Source organism: Neovison vison, chromosome 14 (genome assembly GCF_020171115.1).
Source record: "Neovison vison isolate M4711 chromosome 14, ASM_NN_V1, whole genome shotgun sequence".
Taxonomy (NCBI): domain Eukaryota; kingdom Metazoa; phylum Chordata; class Mammalia; order Carnivora; family Mustelidae; genus Neogale; species Neogale vison.
The window spans coordinates 32,033,298-32,053,588 of NC_058104.1; the positions used below are offsets into that span (position 1 = coordinate 32,033,298).

Genomic DNA, 20,291 nt, shown 5'->3' on the forward strand with positions numbered 1-20,291 from the left:
GATAGGCAAATGGCACTGGCCTGGGCCAGATTGATCCATCTCATTTAGCCAGAATGTTAGGCACATAAATGGGCACATGACCTACAGGGTCTGAGTCTCAGTTCTGGGATAATCTCCATTTCTGCTAGGGTTGCTAAAGAGGATAGCCAGGGGGAAAACTTACTTAGTAATGGGACCAACACTGAAGAAAACAGAGCTGAGGGATTGGGGAAAGCAAAACTGGGTCCTGTGGACACTTGGAGACCTGGAAACAGCTGTAGCTTATGACCTGTTACATGTGTTCTTCTTAAATACTAGAGACAATACATTCCACTCCTCTTTCATTCATTCTGCCTAAGGTAGTTTGGGTTGTGGTCGCTACCATTTGTGACCAAAGGAGTCTTGGCCAATATAGAAGCTCTACTGTTTCTTGAGATTTAAATTATAAAAAGCCAGAAATGAAAGTCTACATAATGTATGATTCCATTTATGTGAAATGTCCAGAGGAGGAAAGTCCATAAAGATAGAAAGTAGATCAGTGGTTGGCAGGGCTGGGAAGAAGGGAGAAAATGGAGTGACTGCTATTGAGTACAGGGTTCTTTTTGGGAGTGCTGAAATGTTCTGGAATTAGAGAGTCTTGATGGTAAGCATGCTAAAAAGCACTGAATTGTGTACTTCACACTGGTATAAGAATTGTATGCTAATTTAAAAAATAGAAATAAATTTAATTATAGTCAGTGAAACTCCCCCAGGGAGTGAATGGAAGCAGATGCTCCCCTCACTTTCTTTGCCATGAAACACAGAAATGACCAAAGCAACAACAGCAGAATTGGAAATGCTTTATTTCAAGGAATTACAAAATGCAGTGAAATACAGGGGAAAGGGAGTATTACTATAAACAGATGTAACAGAAGAAATGGCCACCTAGTTTTGCTACACACACAAATGGGGATCTTATTATTTAAGGTATAAGATATGATAAGCTCAAAACTATAGCTCACTAGGCACGGGGCTCCCTCATTTGATCTAGAAATCGCAAGACAGCTGATAACAACATCCCTTGAGCCGTAGCTTCTACCTCAATGGAAAGTTCCTTTGTTTTATTTACCAGATGACCAGGATTCATACACTAGCTTGGCTGCAACCATGTCTTCCACCGCCATTCCTGAAATGGACAGAAATGTGGTTCATTTTTTGTCAGAACAACTTTTCCTGGCACAGCCCAGGCCCTGTGACTTGCAGTTTCCTAATACATTGTCCGTGCTACTTATGCCTGTCGGGGGAAACACGGACTGATATCCAGAGGTGAGCTTAGGCTTGAGAGGTCTGTGAGGGGATGGGGGGCATGGGGGGGGGTCAGGGAAACGATGCTAAGTGAGCAATGCCCACTAAACACATTTTAAGGGTCCTTCAAAGTTGAGTTCAGGGGCCAGAAAACTTTCTATAAGGGTCCAGATGGTACATGTGTAGGTTTTGCAGGCCCTGTGGTGTCTTGGAATTAAGTCTGCCATTGTAATGCAAAAGCAGTCCTACCAGAGAGGTAAACAAATGAGCCTGGCCATGTTCCAATACAATTTTCTTTATGGACACAGAAGTTTGAATTTCATATAATTTTCATCTGTCATAAAATAGTCTTCCTTTATTATTTTTTTTCCCAGTCATTTCATAAGAAAACTTTCCTAGTTTGAAGGCAGGATAAAAACAGGTGATGGGCTTGGTATGGCCCACAGGCTATCGTTTGTGGATCCTTGGTCTAGTCCAATCCCTACATCCTTCAGCAACCCCACTTGCCTTGCTATTTTGGATACATAACTTCACCTCAAGTGGGTATATGTTCTCCAAGGACAGGGGCTGATTTTTATTAATTTTCATAGACACCCCTGCCCCCAGTACAGATTCTAATACATAATAAGTATTTAATATGCACTTGCTAGATGAAAAAATGTGTCAATAAACCAATCCCCAAAGCAAGAAAACAAGCATTGCTCAAAAAGGGTACAGCAGGGGTGCCTGGGTGGCTCAGTGGGTTAAAGCCTCTGCCTTCGGCTCAGGTCATGATCCCAGGGTCCTGGGATGGAGCCCCACATCAGGCTCTCTGCTCAGCAGGGAGCCTGCTTCCTCCTCTCTCTCAGCCTGCCTCTCTGCCTGCTTGTGATCTCTCTCTGTGACAAATAAATAAATAAAATCTTAAAAAAAAAAAAAAAGCTTTAGGTGCTTGATACTAGGAAATAGGGGAGATCTTGAGAGATGGCAGATGGCATCCCTGAGGGGCTCAGGGCAGCAACTACTTATCAACCGATTTGGGTGTCTTTCAGTATTTTAGATGTATCAGCAAATTATCAGCTCTGTTACTACATGTGTCCATGTCCTTAGGTCTGCTGGGGTGGAGAGGCCGCGCTCAGGGGCAGACCGGCCACAGGGAGCCTGCCCTTGGTTGGGCTTCTGCCTGCACAACTCTGGTGGTAACGAGGCTCCCCATGGAAGCCCTTCTCCAGTCAGCAAGCAGGAGGGTACGAGGGGAAGGGAAAAAAGGGGTCTCAGGTTATACTTCCTGTGTGGGTCTCTTCCCGTGGGTCTCCTTGCTCTTTCTCTTAAGCTCTCTGTCTTATAACAACTTTATCCCCCACCCCCACCTCTGATGGATACTTTCTTCTGGCTTTCATCTATATTATTATTGTTTTAGTTTTATTTAAATTTAAGGTAGTTAACACCTAGTGTATTATAAACTTCAGGAGTAGAGTTTAGTGATTCATCAGTTGTGTATAGCACCCTGTGCTCATTACCTCTCATGTCCTCCTTAATGCCCATCACCCAGTTACCCCATCTCCCCATCCCCCCACCCCTCCAGCAACCCTCAATTTGTTTCTTATGATTCAGTCTCATGGTTTGTCTCCCTCTCTGTTTTTAATCTTATTTGATTCTTCTGACTTTAATTTAGATCTAAGTCTAAATGATTTACTGCTCACACTTGCTATGTGCAAATCATTGTACATACACATCACTGAATTCTCATAAACACTAGAGGTAACAAGCAGTGAAGAGACCATGGCTCAGACAGGTGAGGTGAGGTCCCTTGCCCAAGGACGCATGTCCAGGGAGTGGCAGAAAAGGGAAGCCCAGGACCACCCAGTTTCAGAGTTCCTGGGCTTACCTACTATTCTAAGACATGTAAATAATTGACCCAAGTGACGGATTTTATAACTCAGCTGTTGAGTCAGGTGACTCATTCCTTTTTCCACCAGTGGGCAAATCTGCGCTGTGCTCTGGTTGGATATATGTCCTGGGAGGTAGAGTCCTTACCCAAAGACTTGAACACCGTGGTCTTGTCACAGAGTGCTGGTTTCACTCCCTTCACCACTTCTCCCAGCTCAGCAAAAATCTCGGCCTGGGAAACAAACACACACTGACCTAGGCCATGGAGCCAATGTCCACTCCAGCCACATTCTGAGGGAGGACAGGGAGGGCAGCCACCACTGGGTAAGGGAGAAACTTGACAAAAAGACCATATGTAAACTGGCTTTCCCCATTAAAAAAAAATAAATAAGCATATATCATAAATAGGCATATGTATGCTTATTTAATTTAAAAAATAAATATATATTTAATATAAATAAATAAATAAAAATAAATGTATACACATCAAAAAATGGGCAGAAGATATGAACAGACACTTCTCCAATCAAGACATACAAATGGCTATCAGACACATGAAAAAATGTTCATCATCATTAGTACTCAGGGAGATTCAAATTAAAACCACATTGAGATATCACCTTACACCAGTTAGAATGGCCAAAATTAACAAAACAGGAAACAACATGTGTTGGAGAGGATGTGGAGAAAGGGGAACCCTCTTCCACTGTTGGTGGGAATGCAAGTTGGTGCAGCCTCTTTGGAGAACAGTGTGGAGATTCCTCAAGAAATTAAAAATAGAGCTTCCCTATGACCCTGCCATTGCACTCCTGGGTATTTACCCCAAAGATACAGATGTCGTGAAAAGAAGGGCCATCTGTACCCCAATGTTTATAGCAGCAATGGCCACGATCGCCAAACTATGGAAAGAACCAAGATGCCCTTCAAAGGATGAATGGATAAGGAAGATGTGGTCCATATACACTATGGAGTATTATGCCTCCATCAGAAAGGATGAATATCCAACTTTTGTAGCAACATGGATGGGACTGGAAGAAATTATGCTGAGTGAAATAAGTCAAGCAGAGAGAGTCAATTATCATATGGTTTCACTTATTTGTGGAGCATAACCAATAGCATGGAGGACAAGGGGCGTTAGAGAGGAGTAGGGAATTTGGGTAAATTGGAAGGGGAGGTGAACCATGAGAGACTATGGACTCTGAAAAACAGTCTGAGGGGTTTGAAGTGGTGGGGGGGTGGGAGGTTGGGGTACCAGGTGGTGGGTATTATAGAGGGCACGGCTTGCATGGAGCACTGGGTGTGGTGAAAAAATAATGAATAATGTTTTTCTGAAAATAAATAAATTGGGAAAAAATATATATTTAATATAAATAAATAAATAAAAATAAATGTATACATTTAAATAATATATATTTAAATATATTAAAATAATATATAATAAGTATATAAATATATACTTAATATATATGAATAACATTTCTATATATTTAAATAATATATAATAAATAATAAATATATATTTAAATAATATATATAAATAATATATTTCTATCGCTTCTCGGCCTTTTGGCTAAGATCAAGTGTAATAATATATTTCTATATATTTAAATAATATATAATAAATATATATTTATTTATATGTAAATAATATATATAATATATTATTTATATAATAATATAATAATATAAATAACATATAATATATGATATATATATAAATAATAATATGCTATTTGCATAGCATCTGTCTTTGTGATACCATGAATGTCGAGATATAAGTTTGTGGCTGGGGGAATGTCTGGCCAAGACGGTATGTCAGTGAGGAAATCAGCATGTTCTTATCTGAACACTCATTTTGGCAGCCCTCTTCTTGATCCTATGCTCTGTTTACAAAAGAATGAGGCCAGAAAGTGGCCAACCCAGTCCTGTGTTGTTGGCCACACTGGGAAGGTTTCCAGGCACTTATCTCCCAATCTTACCGCCTTATAGGACAACTCAGTCTGACGGAAAAAATCCGTCAAGCTGCTCTCCCCAAGCAAAGGGGACAGGAAAACACATGTCAACACCATAATAGCCACATTACCCTAGACTGGGATTAGAAAGGGTTGAGAGATGTTTTAGGAGCTGCCAATTTTTCCCCCTCCCCAACCCCCAAAAGAGGTGGGGGTGACTGAGGTTTGGAGCAGTCCAAATGGAAGGGGAGGTTAATGGAACCCTGGGATCCCACTGAAGCCTGCTGGACAGCAGCCTCCCAGGAGGAGGGGCTCACCCCCGACAAGAGGACATCTCCGGACTCTTTCAGGGCAGCCTCATGGGAGTCCACATAAAGCACAGCCTGTTTCATCAGCTCATCATCCAGCTCTCTCCAGTCGGGTCTGCTGGCTCCGATGGCTAAGAGACAGCAAAACAGACCGTGAGCCCAGAAACAGTGACAAAGGACACGTGCCAAAGAACGGAAGAAGGAGAGGGGGAAAGCGGTGACCTAGGACACATGAGAACATTCAGATTTGGGGTGCCGCCTTTCCCAATGCCAACCCCTCCCGATCAGCAAGAATGAACACTCATCAGTAAGAACGCCCGTTTTTTTTTTTTTTTTCTTTCTTTCATTTCATATCATGATCTTTCTAAAAGATTTTGAAGCAACTTAGCATTCATTTATTGGTTGCCTCCTAGCCGTGGGATGTTTCACACATATTATTTATAGCCCTTACAAGTACGCTTCGTGTCTGATTCTCACTTAAAAGATGCACACACAGAAGTTCAAAGAAGTGAAGGTGCCTGCCACAGTTCTGTCTCTGATAAGTGCACCTAACGACTCAGAGGGAGCCATGCATTCCACGCCTCTTCTGTTTATCCGGGGCAGCGACTTCTGGACAAAAACCCTGAAACAGAGACATCACCCGCCGCTTATTCATACCCCATTCTTCTCCGTCTTCGGCCGAGCTGCTTCCTCCTGAATCATTCTCATTCGTCACCCCTAACCATGTCTCTCTTAACTTTGACAAAAGAGCCCAGCACCAGCGTCACGGAGAAACCCTGATCAAGAGAAAACTGGCCCCATCCTGGCCCCGAGATTTCATGTCCTTTGCAGAGAGCCCAGGAGTTTAATGAAGAATCCAAGGAAACATGCCTCCTGGCAGATAAGACAATGCAGAGGCCACCACCACATGCCTGCGGGGCTGGTCAGAGGGACTGCACTAGAAATGGTGGGGACCTAAGTTCACAGAAGAAAGCCGGCCCGTGTAAAGAGGGCAAGCATCCTTCAGCTCAAGCTAATTGAGGCCATGTGAGAAAGCAGGGCTGCCATTAGTCTCCCCTTCCTCATTTTTTCCCCTTTTTTCTTAAAAGAGAAGCAGGAAATCTATTTGCAAGTGTTATTTCTTGATTTTTAGAGCATGCTATGGTCCAAACAAAACACATCTGCTGGCTGGAAGCAGCCCATGGCCAACTAGTCTTTGGAAACCACTACAAAGCCTCACGCCAACATATTATGTGCCTTCTCACACTGCGTCCAGTTTTCCCTACTTGCCCCCGCTCCTGCTGTTGTCCCTCCCTCTAATTTTCAAAGAGAGTGGTGTAAAAATGTCCTTGAAGGTCATTTGGGTGAGGAGTTCTACAGAACAAAAGCATGAACCAAATGAAGCTTGTAAATAAATCATAAGCTGGTGGGAAAAACCCTGTTTTCTCAGGCCATCCCTTCTCATGGCACTTGGGTCTCCCCCCAACCCTCCCCTGCCCCAATTCTTCTGAGCAGGGCGAGTTCTCAAAGGGCTGTGGGAGGCCACTTGGGCAGATGGAGGTGAGCCAGGCAGCAAAGGGAGGGGCCTGACTTACACTGGACCCTGGCCTTGCTTCAGTGAAGCTAGATTGGGTGAGGGTCAGACCCTGGCTGGGGGAGGGGGACAGTGGTGCGGGGACAGGATGAGCGAAATGCAGGCGAGGGTGGAATTGGGCCTGTCTCTTAGCCAAGCTGCAAAATAAGTAAAATCTGTTGCTGGTATTTCTCTGTCAACCGCACTGGTAACATACTCATCTGAAGTATATGTGATGCCTCTGTAAACACACAAACCAATTTTGTCTTTAGGCTAGGGACGCAGAAGAGATGCCTTGACTCACAATTGAGGCAGCCCTTCCTGGAGATTCACAGTGTGAGAGAGATTCCCTGTTGCTGGCACCGAAAATGGAGCATCCACATTACAGGGAACGTGGGCGGCCTCTAGAAGCTGAGATTCGCCCCCAGGAAGCCAGCACTCTTGTCCTACCTGAGCCTGGAACAGGGGTCTGGCTTCTAGCTGAGACCGAAGCTTGGACAACACCTTGATTTCCCCCTTGTGTGAGCAGAGGACCCAGCTGACCCCTGCCCAGCCTTCTGAAACCACAGAAACTGCCAGGTAATAAGTACATGCTGTTTTAGGCTGGGGAAAAAAAAAAAAATCAATCCCATCTTGCTGAAGATTCAGCTCTTGTCCGTTTCTCCAAGAATGGGTTTCTCGTGATTTCCGATGACCTTCCAGAAAAGGGGGCTAGTGTCCATAAAGCCAGGACTCACCCATCTCTTGTCTACTTATTCCCTGAAGCCATGTCCCACTGAGACCTTCACTTCACTTTGGCCCATTCCTCAGAGGTGCCACACTTTTGTCTACTCCACAGAAATTAATCTTTAGCTGGAGCCATCTATTTGTTTCATCTGTTGTTTATCTGTTTGTTATCTATTCCCCCTCCCTAGAATGCAAGCACCAGGAAGGCAGTAACCTTGAGTGTGGCTTATTCTGGCCTGCCCAGCATCTAGAACAGTGCCTGGCACATGGTAGGAACTCAATACACATTGGGGATAGAATGTGTAATCTTGGCTCCTGCCTGCTCATCTGCCAGTAGGTACAGAAATCTCAGCTTCTGAGTTCACACCATGTGCTTGTCACTAAAACATAAAACCAATAACATGTTTAAATCTCTAGTATTTGCCTCGCTATGCACAGACTCCAGTCTTCTTACTGGAGGATAATATAGAACGGAATTTAAGAGCTTGGGCTGTGAGGGTAGATCGCCCCAGTTCAAATCTTCAGAAAAATCTCCAAAACTTCAGAAGCCCCAAGAACTCTTATGTTTGGAGTCTCACCCATTCCAGCACGCATGCTAATGAGCGCCCACAAGTCACAAGGAATGTCTTTTGTGCTGTAGTAAAAAAACTTTTTTGAGGGAGGGCGGGGGATGATTCTAAGTATTGTTAAGAAAGAATGACTCATGTGGCTTTTGTGATTTAAATTTCAATACATTTATGAACTTAGCGGTGCCTGACCACCTGCCATAATGTTACCTTTTATGGAACTTTTTTTTTTTTTTTTAATTTTTTAAATTTATTTATTTGTCAGAGAGAGAGGGAGAGAGAGCGAGCACAGGCAGACAGAGTGGCAGGCAGAGGCAGAGGGAGAAGCAGGCTCCCTGCCGAGCAAGGAGCCCGATGTGGGACTCGATCCCAGGACGCTGGGATCATGACCTGAGCCGAGGGCAGCTGCTTAACCAACTGAGCCACCCAGGCGTCCCACCTTTTATGGAACTTTAATTAAATTTGTTGTAAGTTTCAGGCTTGTGACTTTTGTTTCATATTTTTGAGCGAATATTGTTTTCGGGGCTCACATGTTTCTGAAGACCTTAAAAGGCTTGGCCGTTCTGCATGAGTCAAAAAGCTCTGCAGATGCAGCCACTCGGTCCAGCCTAAGGGACAACTCTGGTCACCACCTACCCACGCTCACGGAGCCATTCTGCTTACCATTGATGTGAGCCCCAGGCTTCACCCATTCACCAAACAAAATGGGCTCCGTTGCCATGGTGACCGTGATGATCACATCTGCTCCTGTCACAGCCTCCTGGACCGATGAACAGACCTCTACCTCTCCTTGAACCGTGTCCGCAAACTTCTCTGCATTTTCTTTGGTGCGGTTCCATATCCTCACCTTCGTTGAGGGGGTAACAAGAGGGACACTGGTGTCATGATTGTTTGGCTGTTTAAGTTTCATCCAGCCCAGGAGTACCCGGGGAAAGATGAGCCTCTCTAGGGTAAGGGCTTTGGTTATTTAAATCATGTCCTACGGAGAAAGAACGTCTGACCAAGGGCACAGCATTGATTGCGGCAGACACCTGACCAAATATTTGAAAATGACCTTTCTCTACTCCTTTCTCCTTGCAAGAAGCAGGGACAGTCTTTTAGTTCTAGCCAGGAATACCCAGCTTCTGTAGCTTAATAGCTACATAACCTAATCTTTAGCAGAGCAAATTGTGGAGCTAGGAAGGCTTGGAATCAATCCTCACTCTGTCCCATACTGCTCACTCCTGAAATGACTCAACCTCACGCAGCCCAAGTTTTCAGGTCTACAAAATGCACATGATAACTGGGCACGGTCGGCATCCAATTCCCACCTTGTGATTGAGACTGTAAAGGAGTCCGAGCAGATGTGGGCTTCTAGGACAGCACTGTGTGTGGAATAACTTGATCTCTGAAGGGGAGGCAGGGGGTTGAAAACAAGAAGGGTTTGAGCAGTGAGGAGTGCAGGGGATGAAAATGTCAGGAGTAGTGGCTAGTTAGAGTCCTGGCAGACGCTGGCAGAAGCCGGTTCGTTCGCCTCACCAGGTGGCGGGGACTTGCTGGCTCGCTTAGCCAACTTGCAAGCGAGGAGTGGGGGTTGTCGACCCTCAACAGAAAACAAGGCCTAAAGCATCCCCCAAAAGGAAAGGTAAGAAATACAGAAGTAAATGTTATGCCCAAGTTCATCAACCAAGATAAAAAAGAATACAGCATACCCTATCAAAGGAGAATGGTTACCCACAGCACCCTTCTCGATAAAAAATGATGCAAGTGGATATAAAAAATGGGTAACTTGCAAAGTGATGATGTTAGCACATTTCATGAAAAGATAGGATATACAACTGGGTATATCTAACATGATGGACACTACTTTATGAAAAACTAAAGAGAGGACTGGAAAGAGGTAACTGCTTATCTTTGAAAACAGATAAAAGGCATTTTTCTTTGTTCTTCCTTACAGTCGATATTTGCCAAAGCAGGGGTATTATTTTTATCATTAAAAAGTCGTATTTTAAGGAATGCCTGGGTGGCTCAATCCACTGAGGGCGGACTCTTGATTTCAGCTCAGGTCATGATCTCAGGGTTGTGGGATCAAGCCCTGCTTAGGGAATCCTTGCTCAGTGGGGAGTCTGCTTGCTTGATTCTCTCTCTCCCTTTGCCCCTTCCTCCTCCATGTTTTTTCTCTCTCTCTGTCTCAAATGAGTAAATAAGTCATTTTTTGGGGCACCTGGGTGGCTCAGTGGGTTAAGCCGCTGCCTTCGGCTCAGGTCATGATCTCGGGGTCCTGGGATCGAGTCCTGCATCGGGCTCTCTGCTCAGCGGGGGGCCTGCTTCCCTTCCCCTCTCTCTGCCTGCCTCTCTGCCTACTTGTGACCTCTCTCTGTCAAATAAATAAATAAAATCTTTATAAAAAAAAATAAGTCATTTTTTTAAAATGTCATATTGGGGCACCTGGGTGGCTCAATCTGTTAAGCATCTGCCTTTGGCTCAGGTCCTGATTCCAGGATTCTGGGATGGAGCCCTGCTTGGGGAGTCCTTGCTCAGTGGGGAGTCTGCTTCTCCCTCTTCATCTGCCCCTCCTCCTACCTGAGCTCGCTCACTTTCTCAAATAAATAAAATCTTTTTTTTTTCAAGATTTTATTTATTTATTTGACAGAGAGAGATCACAAGTAGGCAGAGAGAGAGAGAGAGGAGGAAGCAGGCTCCCTGCTGAGCAGAGAGCCCCATGCGGGACTCGATCCCAGGATCCTGAGATCATGACCTGAGCCGAAGGCAGCGGCTTAACCCACTGAGCCACCCAGGTGCCCCTCAAATAAATAAAATCTTAAGAAATAAAAAAAATTTTTAAAAATGCCATATTTTAAATCTTCCCTACCTCTCTCACATATGTGCAAAAAATAAAAGCATAAAATGTTCCCATAAGAAGTGGGAGGCATAACTGGGGCAAAGGCAGACCAGCACTGGGGCTATGGAGGCAGGGTGCTGTGGTCTCTTGCCCTCTAGGCCTCGTTCCAAGTTTGTGTGTCCATACCCATGAATGCCTAAAAAAATCCCAGAGTCTCCTTAGAGAAGCACAGAGAGGGACAGAAAGGAAAACTGAATGTATACAATGGATGTAACACAATCTTTTAACCAAGTGGGCTTGCTGCATCCTCTGGCATACCCTAAGAATGGGAAACTGGAGACAGGTGATTCAGGTCTCTTTGCCTCCAACGGGACTTCTGGGCGAGTCATTAAATGAGATCAGACTTGACCTATTTCAGAATAGCCCACGTCGTTGCAGTGAAGGAGTAGAGATAAAGGCCCCAACTGCTCCCTCCCCTCTTCTCCCTCAAGCTTCCTGGACTTACCTCCTTAAAGGAGAACTGCTCTGTGAAGACCTCGTAGTGGCTGTAGGCCTGGACTCCAGCCCCAAGGATGCACAACACTTTACTGCTGGGTGGTTTCAAAAACTATGGGAGAGAAACGAGGTGAAGGTCAAGGAAGAAATAGCGGCCAGATGAAGAACAGATACAGTTTGAACATCAGGTGCCTAATGCCCTATCTTCATCTCCCTCACTATCTCAGGCAATGAAGGAGATGGCATTTTATGTTTCAGTTTCCCCTCTGTGGCGTGTGGAGAGGAGGAAGGAGCCTTCACTGAGCACCCAGTATATACCAATGCTTTATCCTCCCGATCTCATTTAGTCCAGCCAAGGACCCCATGAGCTAGACACTCCTACTTTTATCTTCCTCTTCCAGATAAAGAAATCGGGGTCTGGACGGATTAAGGAACTTGCTCAGAGTCCTACAACTAAGAAATGGCACCCTGAGGCTCCAAAACCATGTATTTGATTCTCCAAAACCCACATTTGTTCTCCTGGGCTGCCCTGTCTTGGGGACATGAGAAGCTACACCCACTTCTCAGAGCCCCGAGTTACTCTGAAAAGCTACCTAGAATCCATGGCTCAGCCTCCATGTAGAGCCAGCCTCTGTGGCACATGCTCTGGATGTCTGTGTGTCCGTGTTTGGGAGTGGGATTTATGATCACCTTCCATCAAGTGTCACCTCTCCAGTGAAGTCATTCTGACCTCCCTGGGTGAAGTTACCACTTCACAATGCTTATTTATTTACAGAGTCATTTTCTTGTCCTGGTCTATGAGCCCATGAGGACAGAGATGGTCTCATGTGCACAGATTTAGCACATACCTACAACTATGCATAAGAAATCAAGTGAGGTTTGTTAAACCTCAGCACTACTGACATTTAGGCTGGATAATTCCCCATTGGCTGGGGTGGGGGGCTGGGTCATCCCATGCTTTACAGATTGTTCAGCAGCTTCCCTAACTATGCATTAGATGCAGTATCCCCTACCTTCCTTAGCTGTGACAACCAAAAATGTCTCCCACTCCTCGATGTCCTTGGGGCCAGAGGCAAAATCATTCTGTGTGGAGAACTACTGGCATAGAGGATATCACTTGCTCCTCAAACCATCCATATTAAGCAAGACCCTCTTTAGCTGTTTCTCTATCTCATGTAGCAGATTTTAGTTCCTTGGGCCTGCTCTTTCTTACAATGTTAATTATAGCATTTCTGGAATGTAATCTTAAAAGTGAAAGTCTCTTGAATTATTAATTACTAGCAAAACGGAGTCTCAGAAATACGAGCAGATGTTCATCTCTCCTATAGCTGCAAAAGGGGAGATATCATTTTGTGCCATAAAATAGCATTCAAAGTATCTGATTTGAAACATTTTCAGAATTACAATATCCACAGAACCCCTCAATCTTATGTTCTTACACAACGAGGAGAATTGGCTGATTTTTACTTAACTAAATCAATCGTTTTTTCTGTTCTCAGTTAATATGAATCTATTCTAAGAAGTATGCCTGGGTTTCAGAAATTGTTGTAGTGTCCTGTAAAAGTAACCTTCAACTTCTGAAACTAAATCTTTAATTCTGATTGTTGTCTTGATAATTTGTTGCCTTGGTAATAATGTTACAATTATACAATGTTAATTGTATAATTATACAATTGTAATGCATACAATTTAGGGAAAGGGTTACATCCCTTTCCCTAAATAGTATAACTTTTGTAAGATTTATTTTAAAAAAAGAAGAGGACTAATGGTACTTCATTCTTTCACCAAAGCATGCAGATAATAAAAAAACATGTATATGAATCTGGTAGGTTTCTTATGGTAGAGTTTGAAAGTGTGTGTGTCATCGGCGTCTGCTAATGAATAGCACTGTGTCCGTCTAGCCTTGCCATGTCTCCAGCTCCCACTTAAGAAATGCTCCCCTGCACTTCCTGTCCTTTAGCCACACCAGCTTCTTTGCAGAGTCCCAAGAACATGTACTTCCATCAACCACAGGGCCTTTGCATAGATTTTCCTCTTCATGGAATACTTTCCTTTCTGTCCCTTACAAGTAATTCCTACTAAACTTCAAATTTCTGTTCAGATATCCTTTATACAGGAAAAGCCTTCCCAAATTCAACAGGCCTTCTGTTATACGCTCTCACAGCATTTCTTCTCTTGCATTCAATGTATTTGTCAGGGTTGTGATTTTACATTTGTTGGTATGATCTTTGGGTTAATATCAGTTTCCGCAAATGGACTCTGTGTTCCATGATGGCAGGTACTGTTTAGCTCACCATTCTTTTTTTTTTTTTTTTTTTTTAAAGATTTTATTTATTTATTTGACAGAGAGAGATTACAAGCAGGCAGAGAGGCAGGCAGAGAGAGAGAAGGAAGCAGGCTCCCTGCTGAGCAGAGAGCCCGATGCGGGCCTCGATCCCAGGACCCTGAGATCATGACCTGAGCCGAAGGCAGCGGCTTAACCCACTGAGCCACCCAGGCGCCCAATGTTTAGCTCACCATTCTATGCTCTATGCGGAGCACTGGGCCTGGACCCTGGTGGGCACTCAAATATTTGTTGAACAGATGCATGCCAGGGATAAACCCTGATATATACTGTCATCTTTAGAAAGCATGTCAGAGTACTCAACTCAGGTTACGTGCAACCCATATGCAAAGAAGTTGTTACAGTGACTGTCAGGCCCGAAAACTTCCCATACATCTCATCCTCCCTAAAGCCCTAAATGAAAGAGAAGCAGAAAAGAAAACATTCTCTGTTCCAGGGCAAAAAGTATAATAGCCCCTTTGTTCCTTATTGAAATAACCCATCTGTATCCCTGGGCATAAAGCTGTGACATTTCAGCCCAAGTTCTGAGCATCAGCTCAATGATTCTTAACTCTTGTGGGAGTGCAGATTTTTATCAATGCAAAAAAGCACAGTGTAACTGGATGCTGTAAGAGTTTGGTTTCCACAGGGTGCCTGGGTGGTTCAGGTGGTTAAGCATCTGCCTCCGGTTCAGGTTATGACCCTGGAGTCCTGGGACTGAGCCTCGGAAGACCCCGCAGCTACACGGCATCAGGAAGCCCTGGCCTCCATCTCCTCCCACAGCAAATGAGGCCAATAAGATCTTCTTTGCTTTCCTCACAGAAACCCAAAGATATGTCAAGACAATGGGCTGGAAATTATTTTGACAAGACCTTCACACACAAATGTAAGGCAGTATTGTACCCTTGAACATACATGTGTTCCTCAGGGAGTCCCTTGATCATTTCAGTCTGAGTTAGGTCTGGAGATAATTAAAAAAAACCAGTTCGTCCAGCTGTGTCCTGTAGTCTGCTCCCTTCCTACACAATTACCAGATTAATCCTCACAATCTTTCCCCCCATCCTGCGTTTAAAAAATCTTAACCATCTCACGATCTGAACACCTGGTGTCTGCTGCTCCCCACATCCCACACTTCCTTTATGCTCAGGCGTCACAAACTAGCATCAGACCTTGTACTTCTCCATTTCATGTGAAGACACCCGGTTTTCCAATGCTCCTCTTCTTAACCCTAACCTAAGCTCTAAAAATACTGTTTTTCTTATAGGATGACCTGACACTGCTTGGGAACATCATCGCTTTCCCTTCTGCCTGAAGAGTGTCCCCCTCCCCTCTTCACTCACTTGCTTCCTTCAGTCTCTACTCAAATGTCACCTTCTGGGAGGGGTGAGGTCCTCCCTGGATAATTTGGGAGTCACCACTCCCAACTGAGAATATTCTCAATTCTGCTTTAGTTTGTCCAGCACACTGTTTTCTGCTGGAAGTAGGTTTTGTTTTGTTTTTAAAAGCAAATCCTAGGGGCGCCTGGGTGGCTCAGTGGGTTGGGCCGCTGCCTTTGGCTCATTCATGATCTCAGGGTCCTGGGATCGAGTCCCGCATTGGGCTCTCTGCTCGGCAGGAAGCCTGCTTCTCTCTCTCTCTCTGCCTGCCTCTCCATCTACTTGTGATTTCTCTCTGTCAAATAAATAAATAAAATCTTTAAAAAAAATAAATAAAAGCAAATCCTAGCATATTATATTGTATTATATTATATATATAATAGAGTATAGTATATAATATAGTATAGTATATAATATAGTGTAGTATATTGTTAAACTCAAAAGGGATTTGTTGTTGGTTAATTATTTTCTTGGCAAATCAAACTTTTCACCTTGTTTATTGTCTAACCAACCGTGCCTGTTTTGCACATTGCCATATCCCTGATATTTGGAACAGTGCCTGATACATGGTAGGATCTCAGACAGTATTAGCCAAATGAATACATGAATCTGCTCAGATCTCTTCAGCTCCCCCTTAGCTTCTTGGCTTTGACCTGTGGCAACTACACTGATTTACCAGGAGCGTTGTGGGATGGGCGCCACAAAGCAGTCCTGGAGTCATAAAAGTCAAATATTAAATTCTTGCTCTGCCACTGAGTAGCTGTGCAATCTTGGGCAACTCACCTAACCTCTCTGAACCACATTCACTAAATCTGGCAAATGAAGATAATCATATCTACTTTGCAAGGTTGATGTGAAGATTGGGAATAATGTATGTAGAGTACCTAGAATCCAGTAGTGCTCATTAAATGGTAGCTAATAATTTCGTGAATCACTGTGTTCACCTGATGTCCCATACTTGTCATTTGGAGTTCCAGCTATGTCCAAAGGAATACCAAAATAAGTTCCTCAAATCTCCCTTAGGCTTTCAAGCTGGAGACACCCAACCTGACTCTCCAGCAAACCTTAACAGTACAGCCTGGCACTAGTCTTACCTTGGTGGCAATGGCAGAAACTGCAGCTGTTCTCTTAGCAGTTATGATGTTTCCATCCATGACCTTGGAGGAAAGGAGCGACAGTGAGCAAGGGGCACTTCTCACCAGAACTTAAGCAGAGAGAAGCAGCTCAAAACGAGCAGCCCTAGGAAGCATCACACTATCCTACAGAGAGCACAGGCTTGCTATCAGATTTGGATCAAATTCTTCCACTTAATGAGAAATGCAACTTTGAAGAAACATCTTACTCTCTAAGGACCGTTTTCCTCACCTGTAAAAACAAAGAAATAATGCCAACCATTCAGAGGATTTTTATGAGGCTTAAAAGCAGTCACAGAAATGTGAACATCTCATACACGATAAGCCCTCAAGAATTGCCCATTTTCTTCTCTTGCCCTGGGTTTCTCAAAGCATCAAGTGAAGGAGGAATTTGAGGAATTAGAGTAAGTCATCTGACATCTGTTCAAGGACCATGAAATTCTGTCTCAGTGGCTCTCCACTCCTGCCACACATGTGGGGAGCTTTGTGAAGTTACAGAGGCCCAGACACATTAACTACTCTGTATCTCGAAGGGAGAGACACAGGCATCCTTGTTTTCAAAAGCTCCCCAGGTGATTCTGAATTACATCTTGCTAAATATAATCACCATCCTTTGCACAATCCTCCTGTTTTTAAGTTAGCCATCTTGGTTGAAATTTACGAGGTAGCACCAGTGTTCTCAGATTTACAGAAAAGGAAGTGAATCACTTACTACTGAACAGATTCAGGAAGGATTTAAGTTCTTGTCATTTCGTTAAAAGCCCGAGGTGGTCCCACTTTGCTAGGGAACCACCACTGGCAGGTGGTATGAATGTCATCTCCTTTGAATGAGTGTAGGTTGGGAAGAGCGAGTCTTTCCAGAGGAGTAATGTGCAGCCAGGTTCCTGTACTCAGGGAGCCTGAAATTCAGGGGAGGAGGATTTAAGATCCAGAGGTTTGGGTGGAATAGTGAAGATTGTCCCTGGTAACAACTCAACTGCCTGGTCTCAGAGCCAGCTTGCAGGGTAGAGGGCACAGAGCACATGAGTACAGAGTACAAGTCCCATGATCATACAGGTTTAGCAATGATTCCCTGGGCCTTTCACAAACCAGCTGAGTGACCTCAAGCAAAGTGGGCTCAACTACTTTGAGCCTCAGGGACTCCAACAGAAATTGGGGGAGGGGGATGTGAATTAAAAACTCCCAGGACTCCTGGGTGGCTCAGATGGCTAAGCGTCTGCCTTCGGCTCAGGTCATGATCTCAGGGTCCTGGGATCAAGCCCTGCATCGAGCTCTCTGCTCAGCAGGAAGCCTGCTTCCCCCTCTGTCAGCCTGCCTCTCTGCCTACTTGTGATTTCTCTTTCTCTGTCAAATAAATAAATAGAATCTTTCAAAAAAAAAAAACCTCTCCACATATTAAGTCACTGGGAGAAGGCATCTTGTGATAGTGCTCCATTTAATAGGGAATATATCATTAACGGATGCCTGGGTGGCTCAGTGGGTTAAGCCTCTGCCTTCGGCTTAGGTCATGGTCTCAGGGTCCTGGGTCCTGATCGAACCCCGCATTGGGCTCTCTGCTCAACAGGGAGCCTGCTTCCCCCTCTCTCCCTGCCTGCCTCTCTGCCTACTTGTGATCTCTTTCTCTCTGTCAAATAAATAAATAAAATCTTTAAAAAAAACCCTCCCATCGAGGAATATTGTCATAACTGAGATCAATTTCTCTTCCTTAGCACATGGTAAGCTCTCAGTAAATGGCAGTTGGAAAGGCAGGAGACACAGTCTCCAGAGGATATGGACCATGGACTTACACTGAATAGGTCTGAAGTATAGCTATGTAAACCTGGGTAAGATGGGCATCGTTGCTCTAGGACTCAGTTTTCTCATCTGTAAAATGGGGGCAAATACTCCTACTTACCTCACAGAGTGGCTCTAAGTATTGAGGGAGTGAATACAGGTAAAGTGTTCAGAACCATGCCTAGCCAATACAAAGTGCTCAGCAAAAGGATTACTGCTCTATTTTGATGCTATCATGAAATGTTAAAACAGGTTACTGTGTATCTCTCAGGAAAGACTCCCCAGGATTACAGGACACTCGTTTTCTTCCACATTACAGAGGTTCACTAAACAAATGTTTCCTTGGCTACTGAGTTTGATTAAACTGTATATTGGAGTAACTGGTATAGGATAAGAGCTTTTATAGGAATGAGGAGATTGTTACTTCCACACTGTCTGTCACACACTTGAAGCAACAGTGGGCTCTGGTGCTGGGCTATATGCATCTTCAGGCAGGCCTAGAAACAGACACACGCTCACAGGTAATCTTCACCGTGGCTAGTATCCAGAGACATCATCATCGTTCAGACAGGGGCACGTGTGGTCACAATCAAAACTCCCCGCAGCTCACTCAGAGAACTAATTTCGGAGGCTAGCGCTGGGCCCAGGGGCCCCACCTCACCCCAGGGCAGGGAGTTTGCTTACCGCCAGAAGGGAGCCATTGCTGGGCTCAAAGAGCAGCACAGTGGCCTGATGGGAGGGGACCGTGGAGGCGGTGCTGTGGCCCTCGTAGAAGGTGACCAGCTTGGTGGTCAGGGCATCCTCTGCAGCACTGTAGGCCGGCATGACCCCCAGGAAACTACAAAGAGAGAGGGAGTGAGTAGCTTCAATCCCTTCTTACCAAGACTGGGGGTGTCCTATCAAGTCCCCATATACCTTCTTTTCTCTTTCCTCAGTCACTGCCCTACTGTCCTCCGTTGCCCCCACTCCTCTGTCCTACCTTTAGGCAGTACATCGAGTACATTCAACAGTACAGAGCCATCTGGATGAGAAAAACCATTCCAGTTCTGCCACTAACTACCTATGTCACCTTGGGTAAGTCACTTCACCTCTCTGAGTCTCAATTGTCCCCATCAGTAAAATATTATCAATACCTACCTATATGGTTAATGTGTTGAATTTAACAAGATAAATCTCTGTAAAGCGTCCACTTGACCGGTGGCTAGCGCCAATATTAGGTGGCAGCTGTTACCAGCAATGATTAGGCAGGCAAGCCCTCTTTTCCTTTCTCCCGCTGCTCCCTTCGCATGCCTCCCGTTCCACCTTTCCAGTTTCTCCAGCCCTTAACCCAGGCCTTTCTCACTCACCCCCTGTGCTTGGCCACCGGCACCACGGTGCGCACCGGCTGCATAACTCCTCCGTCGGGGCCGCTGGAGAAGTTGGCCAGAGCCGCCTCCAGCGGCGGGATGAGGAGGCTGGAGCTGCGGAGGTGCTTTTGCACCTCGGCTGCGCTCAAGAACGCTGGCGCCCGGCTCATCTTGCCACCGACCTCCTAATTGCAGCTAGGGCAAAGCGCGTTCCCTGGGGCTGCGCCCTATATGAGCGCACCGCGCCGCGGTGCCGCCTACTGGTCACCGCCCAGCTTCAGGGGCGGAGCAATGCTGATCTCCGCCCACGCCCCCCCTCCCCCCGCCCCCAACCCGCGCCAGCCTCGGTTGGTTGAGCTGGGTCCCCTCCAGCTACGGATTACCCAGGATCGCAGTTCAGGCGGTGGGTTGGTAGGTAGTATTCTTGGGTCCGGTTTCACAATTCCTGTGCTTAGCTGTAGTCACGTTACTTGCAAAGGGCTTAGGCACCCCCCATCCCTCCGCCCCCCACCCCCACCAGTCGTCCCCTCCGGGAAAGAGGAGGCAGGGGAGATGGAGGGCAAATGGTGGTGAGGCTCCCTTTTTCTTAAATTATTATCTGCTGCTAGGAGACCTTAGATCAAAGGAGATGGTTATTTAAAAAAAAATCCTTTCTTTTCAGTTCTGCCCCTACCTAGAGTCCCTTATCCCAGCCTCCCTCCTACTCCCACTCCCACCTCCAGATCCCACACCACTGATTGCTTTAAGTGCAATTTTCTTTTAGGCTAACTCAACTAACCTTCACGTTT

At 45.1% G+C, this 20,291-nt stretch overlaps 1 protein-coding gene across 2 annotated transcripts; it reads right to left on the reverse strand.

Annotated features, from left to right (window-relative positions):
• Positions 1-802: 802 nt before the first annotated feature.
• CRYM (crystallin mu) lies at positions 803-19,964 on the reverse strand. Of its 2 annotated transcripts, none has more exons than XM_044233361.1 (8): positions 19,887-19,964; positions 18,842-18,995; positions 16,346-16,408; positions 11,563-11,664; positions 8,900-9,083; positions 5,402-5,523; positions 3,280-3,364; positions 803-1,144 (listed from the first exon to the last, which is right to left on the reverse strand). In XM_044233361.1, the coding sequence occupies exons 2-8, from the start codon at positions 18,980-18,982 to the stop codon at positions 1,080-1,082; spliced, it is 762 nt and encodes a 253-aa protein (XP_044089296.1). In that variant the 5' UTR covers positions 18,983-18,995; positions 19,887-19,964; the 3' UTR covers positions 803-1,079. The 2 variants fall into 2 exon arrangements, with proteins under 2 accessions (XP_044089296.1, XP_044089295.1); XM_044233360.1 differs by lacking the exon at positions 19,887-19,964 and adding an exon at positions 19,504-19,767.
• Between the last annotated feature and the right edge of the window lie 327 nt (positions 19,965-20,291).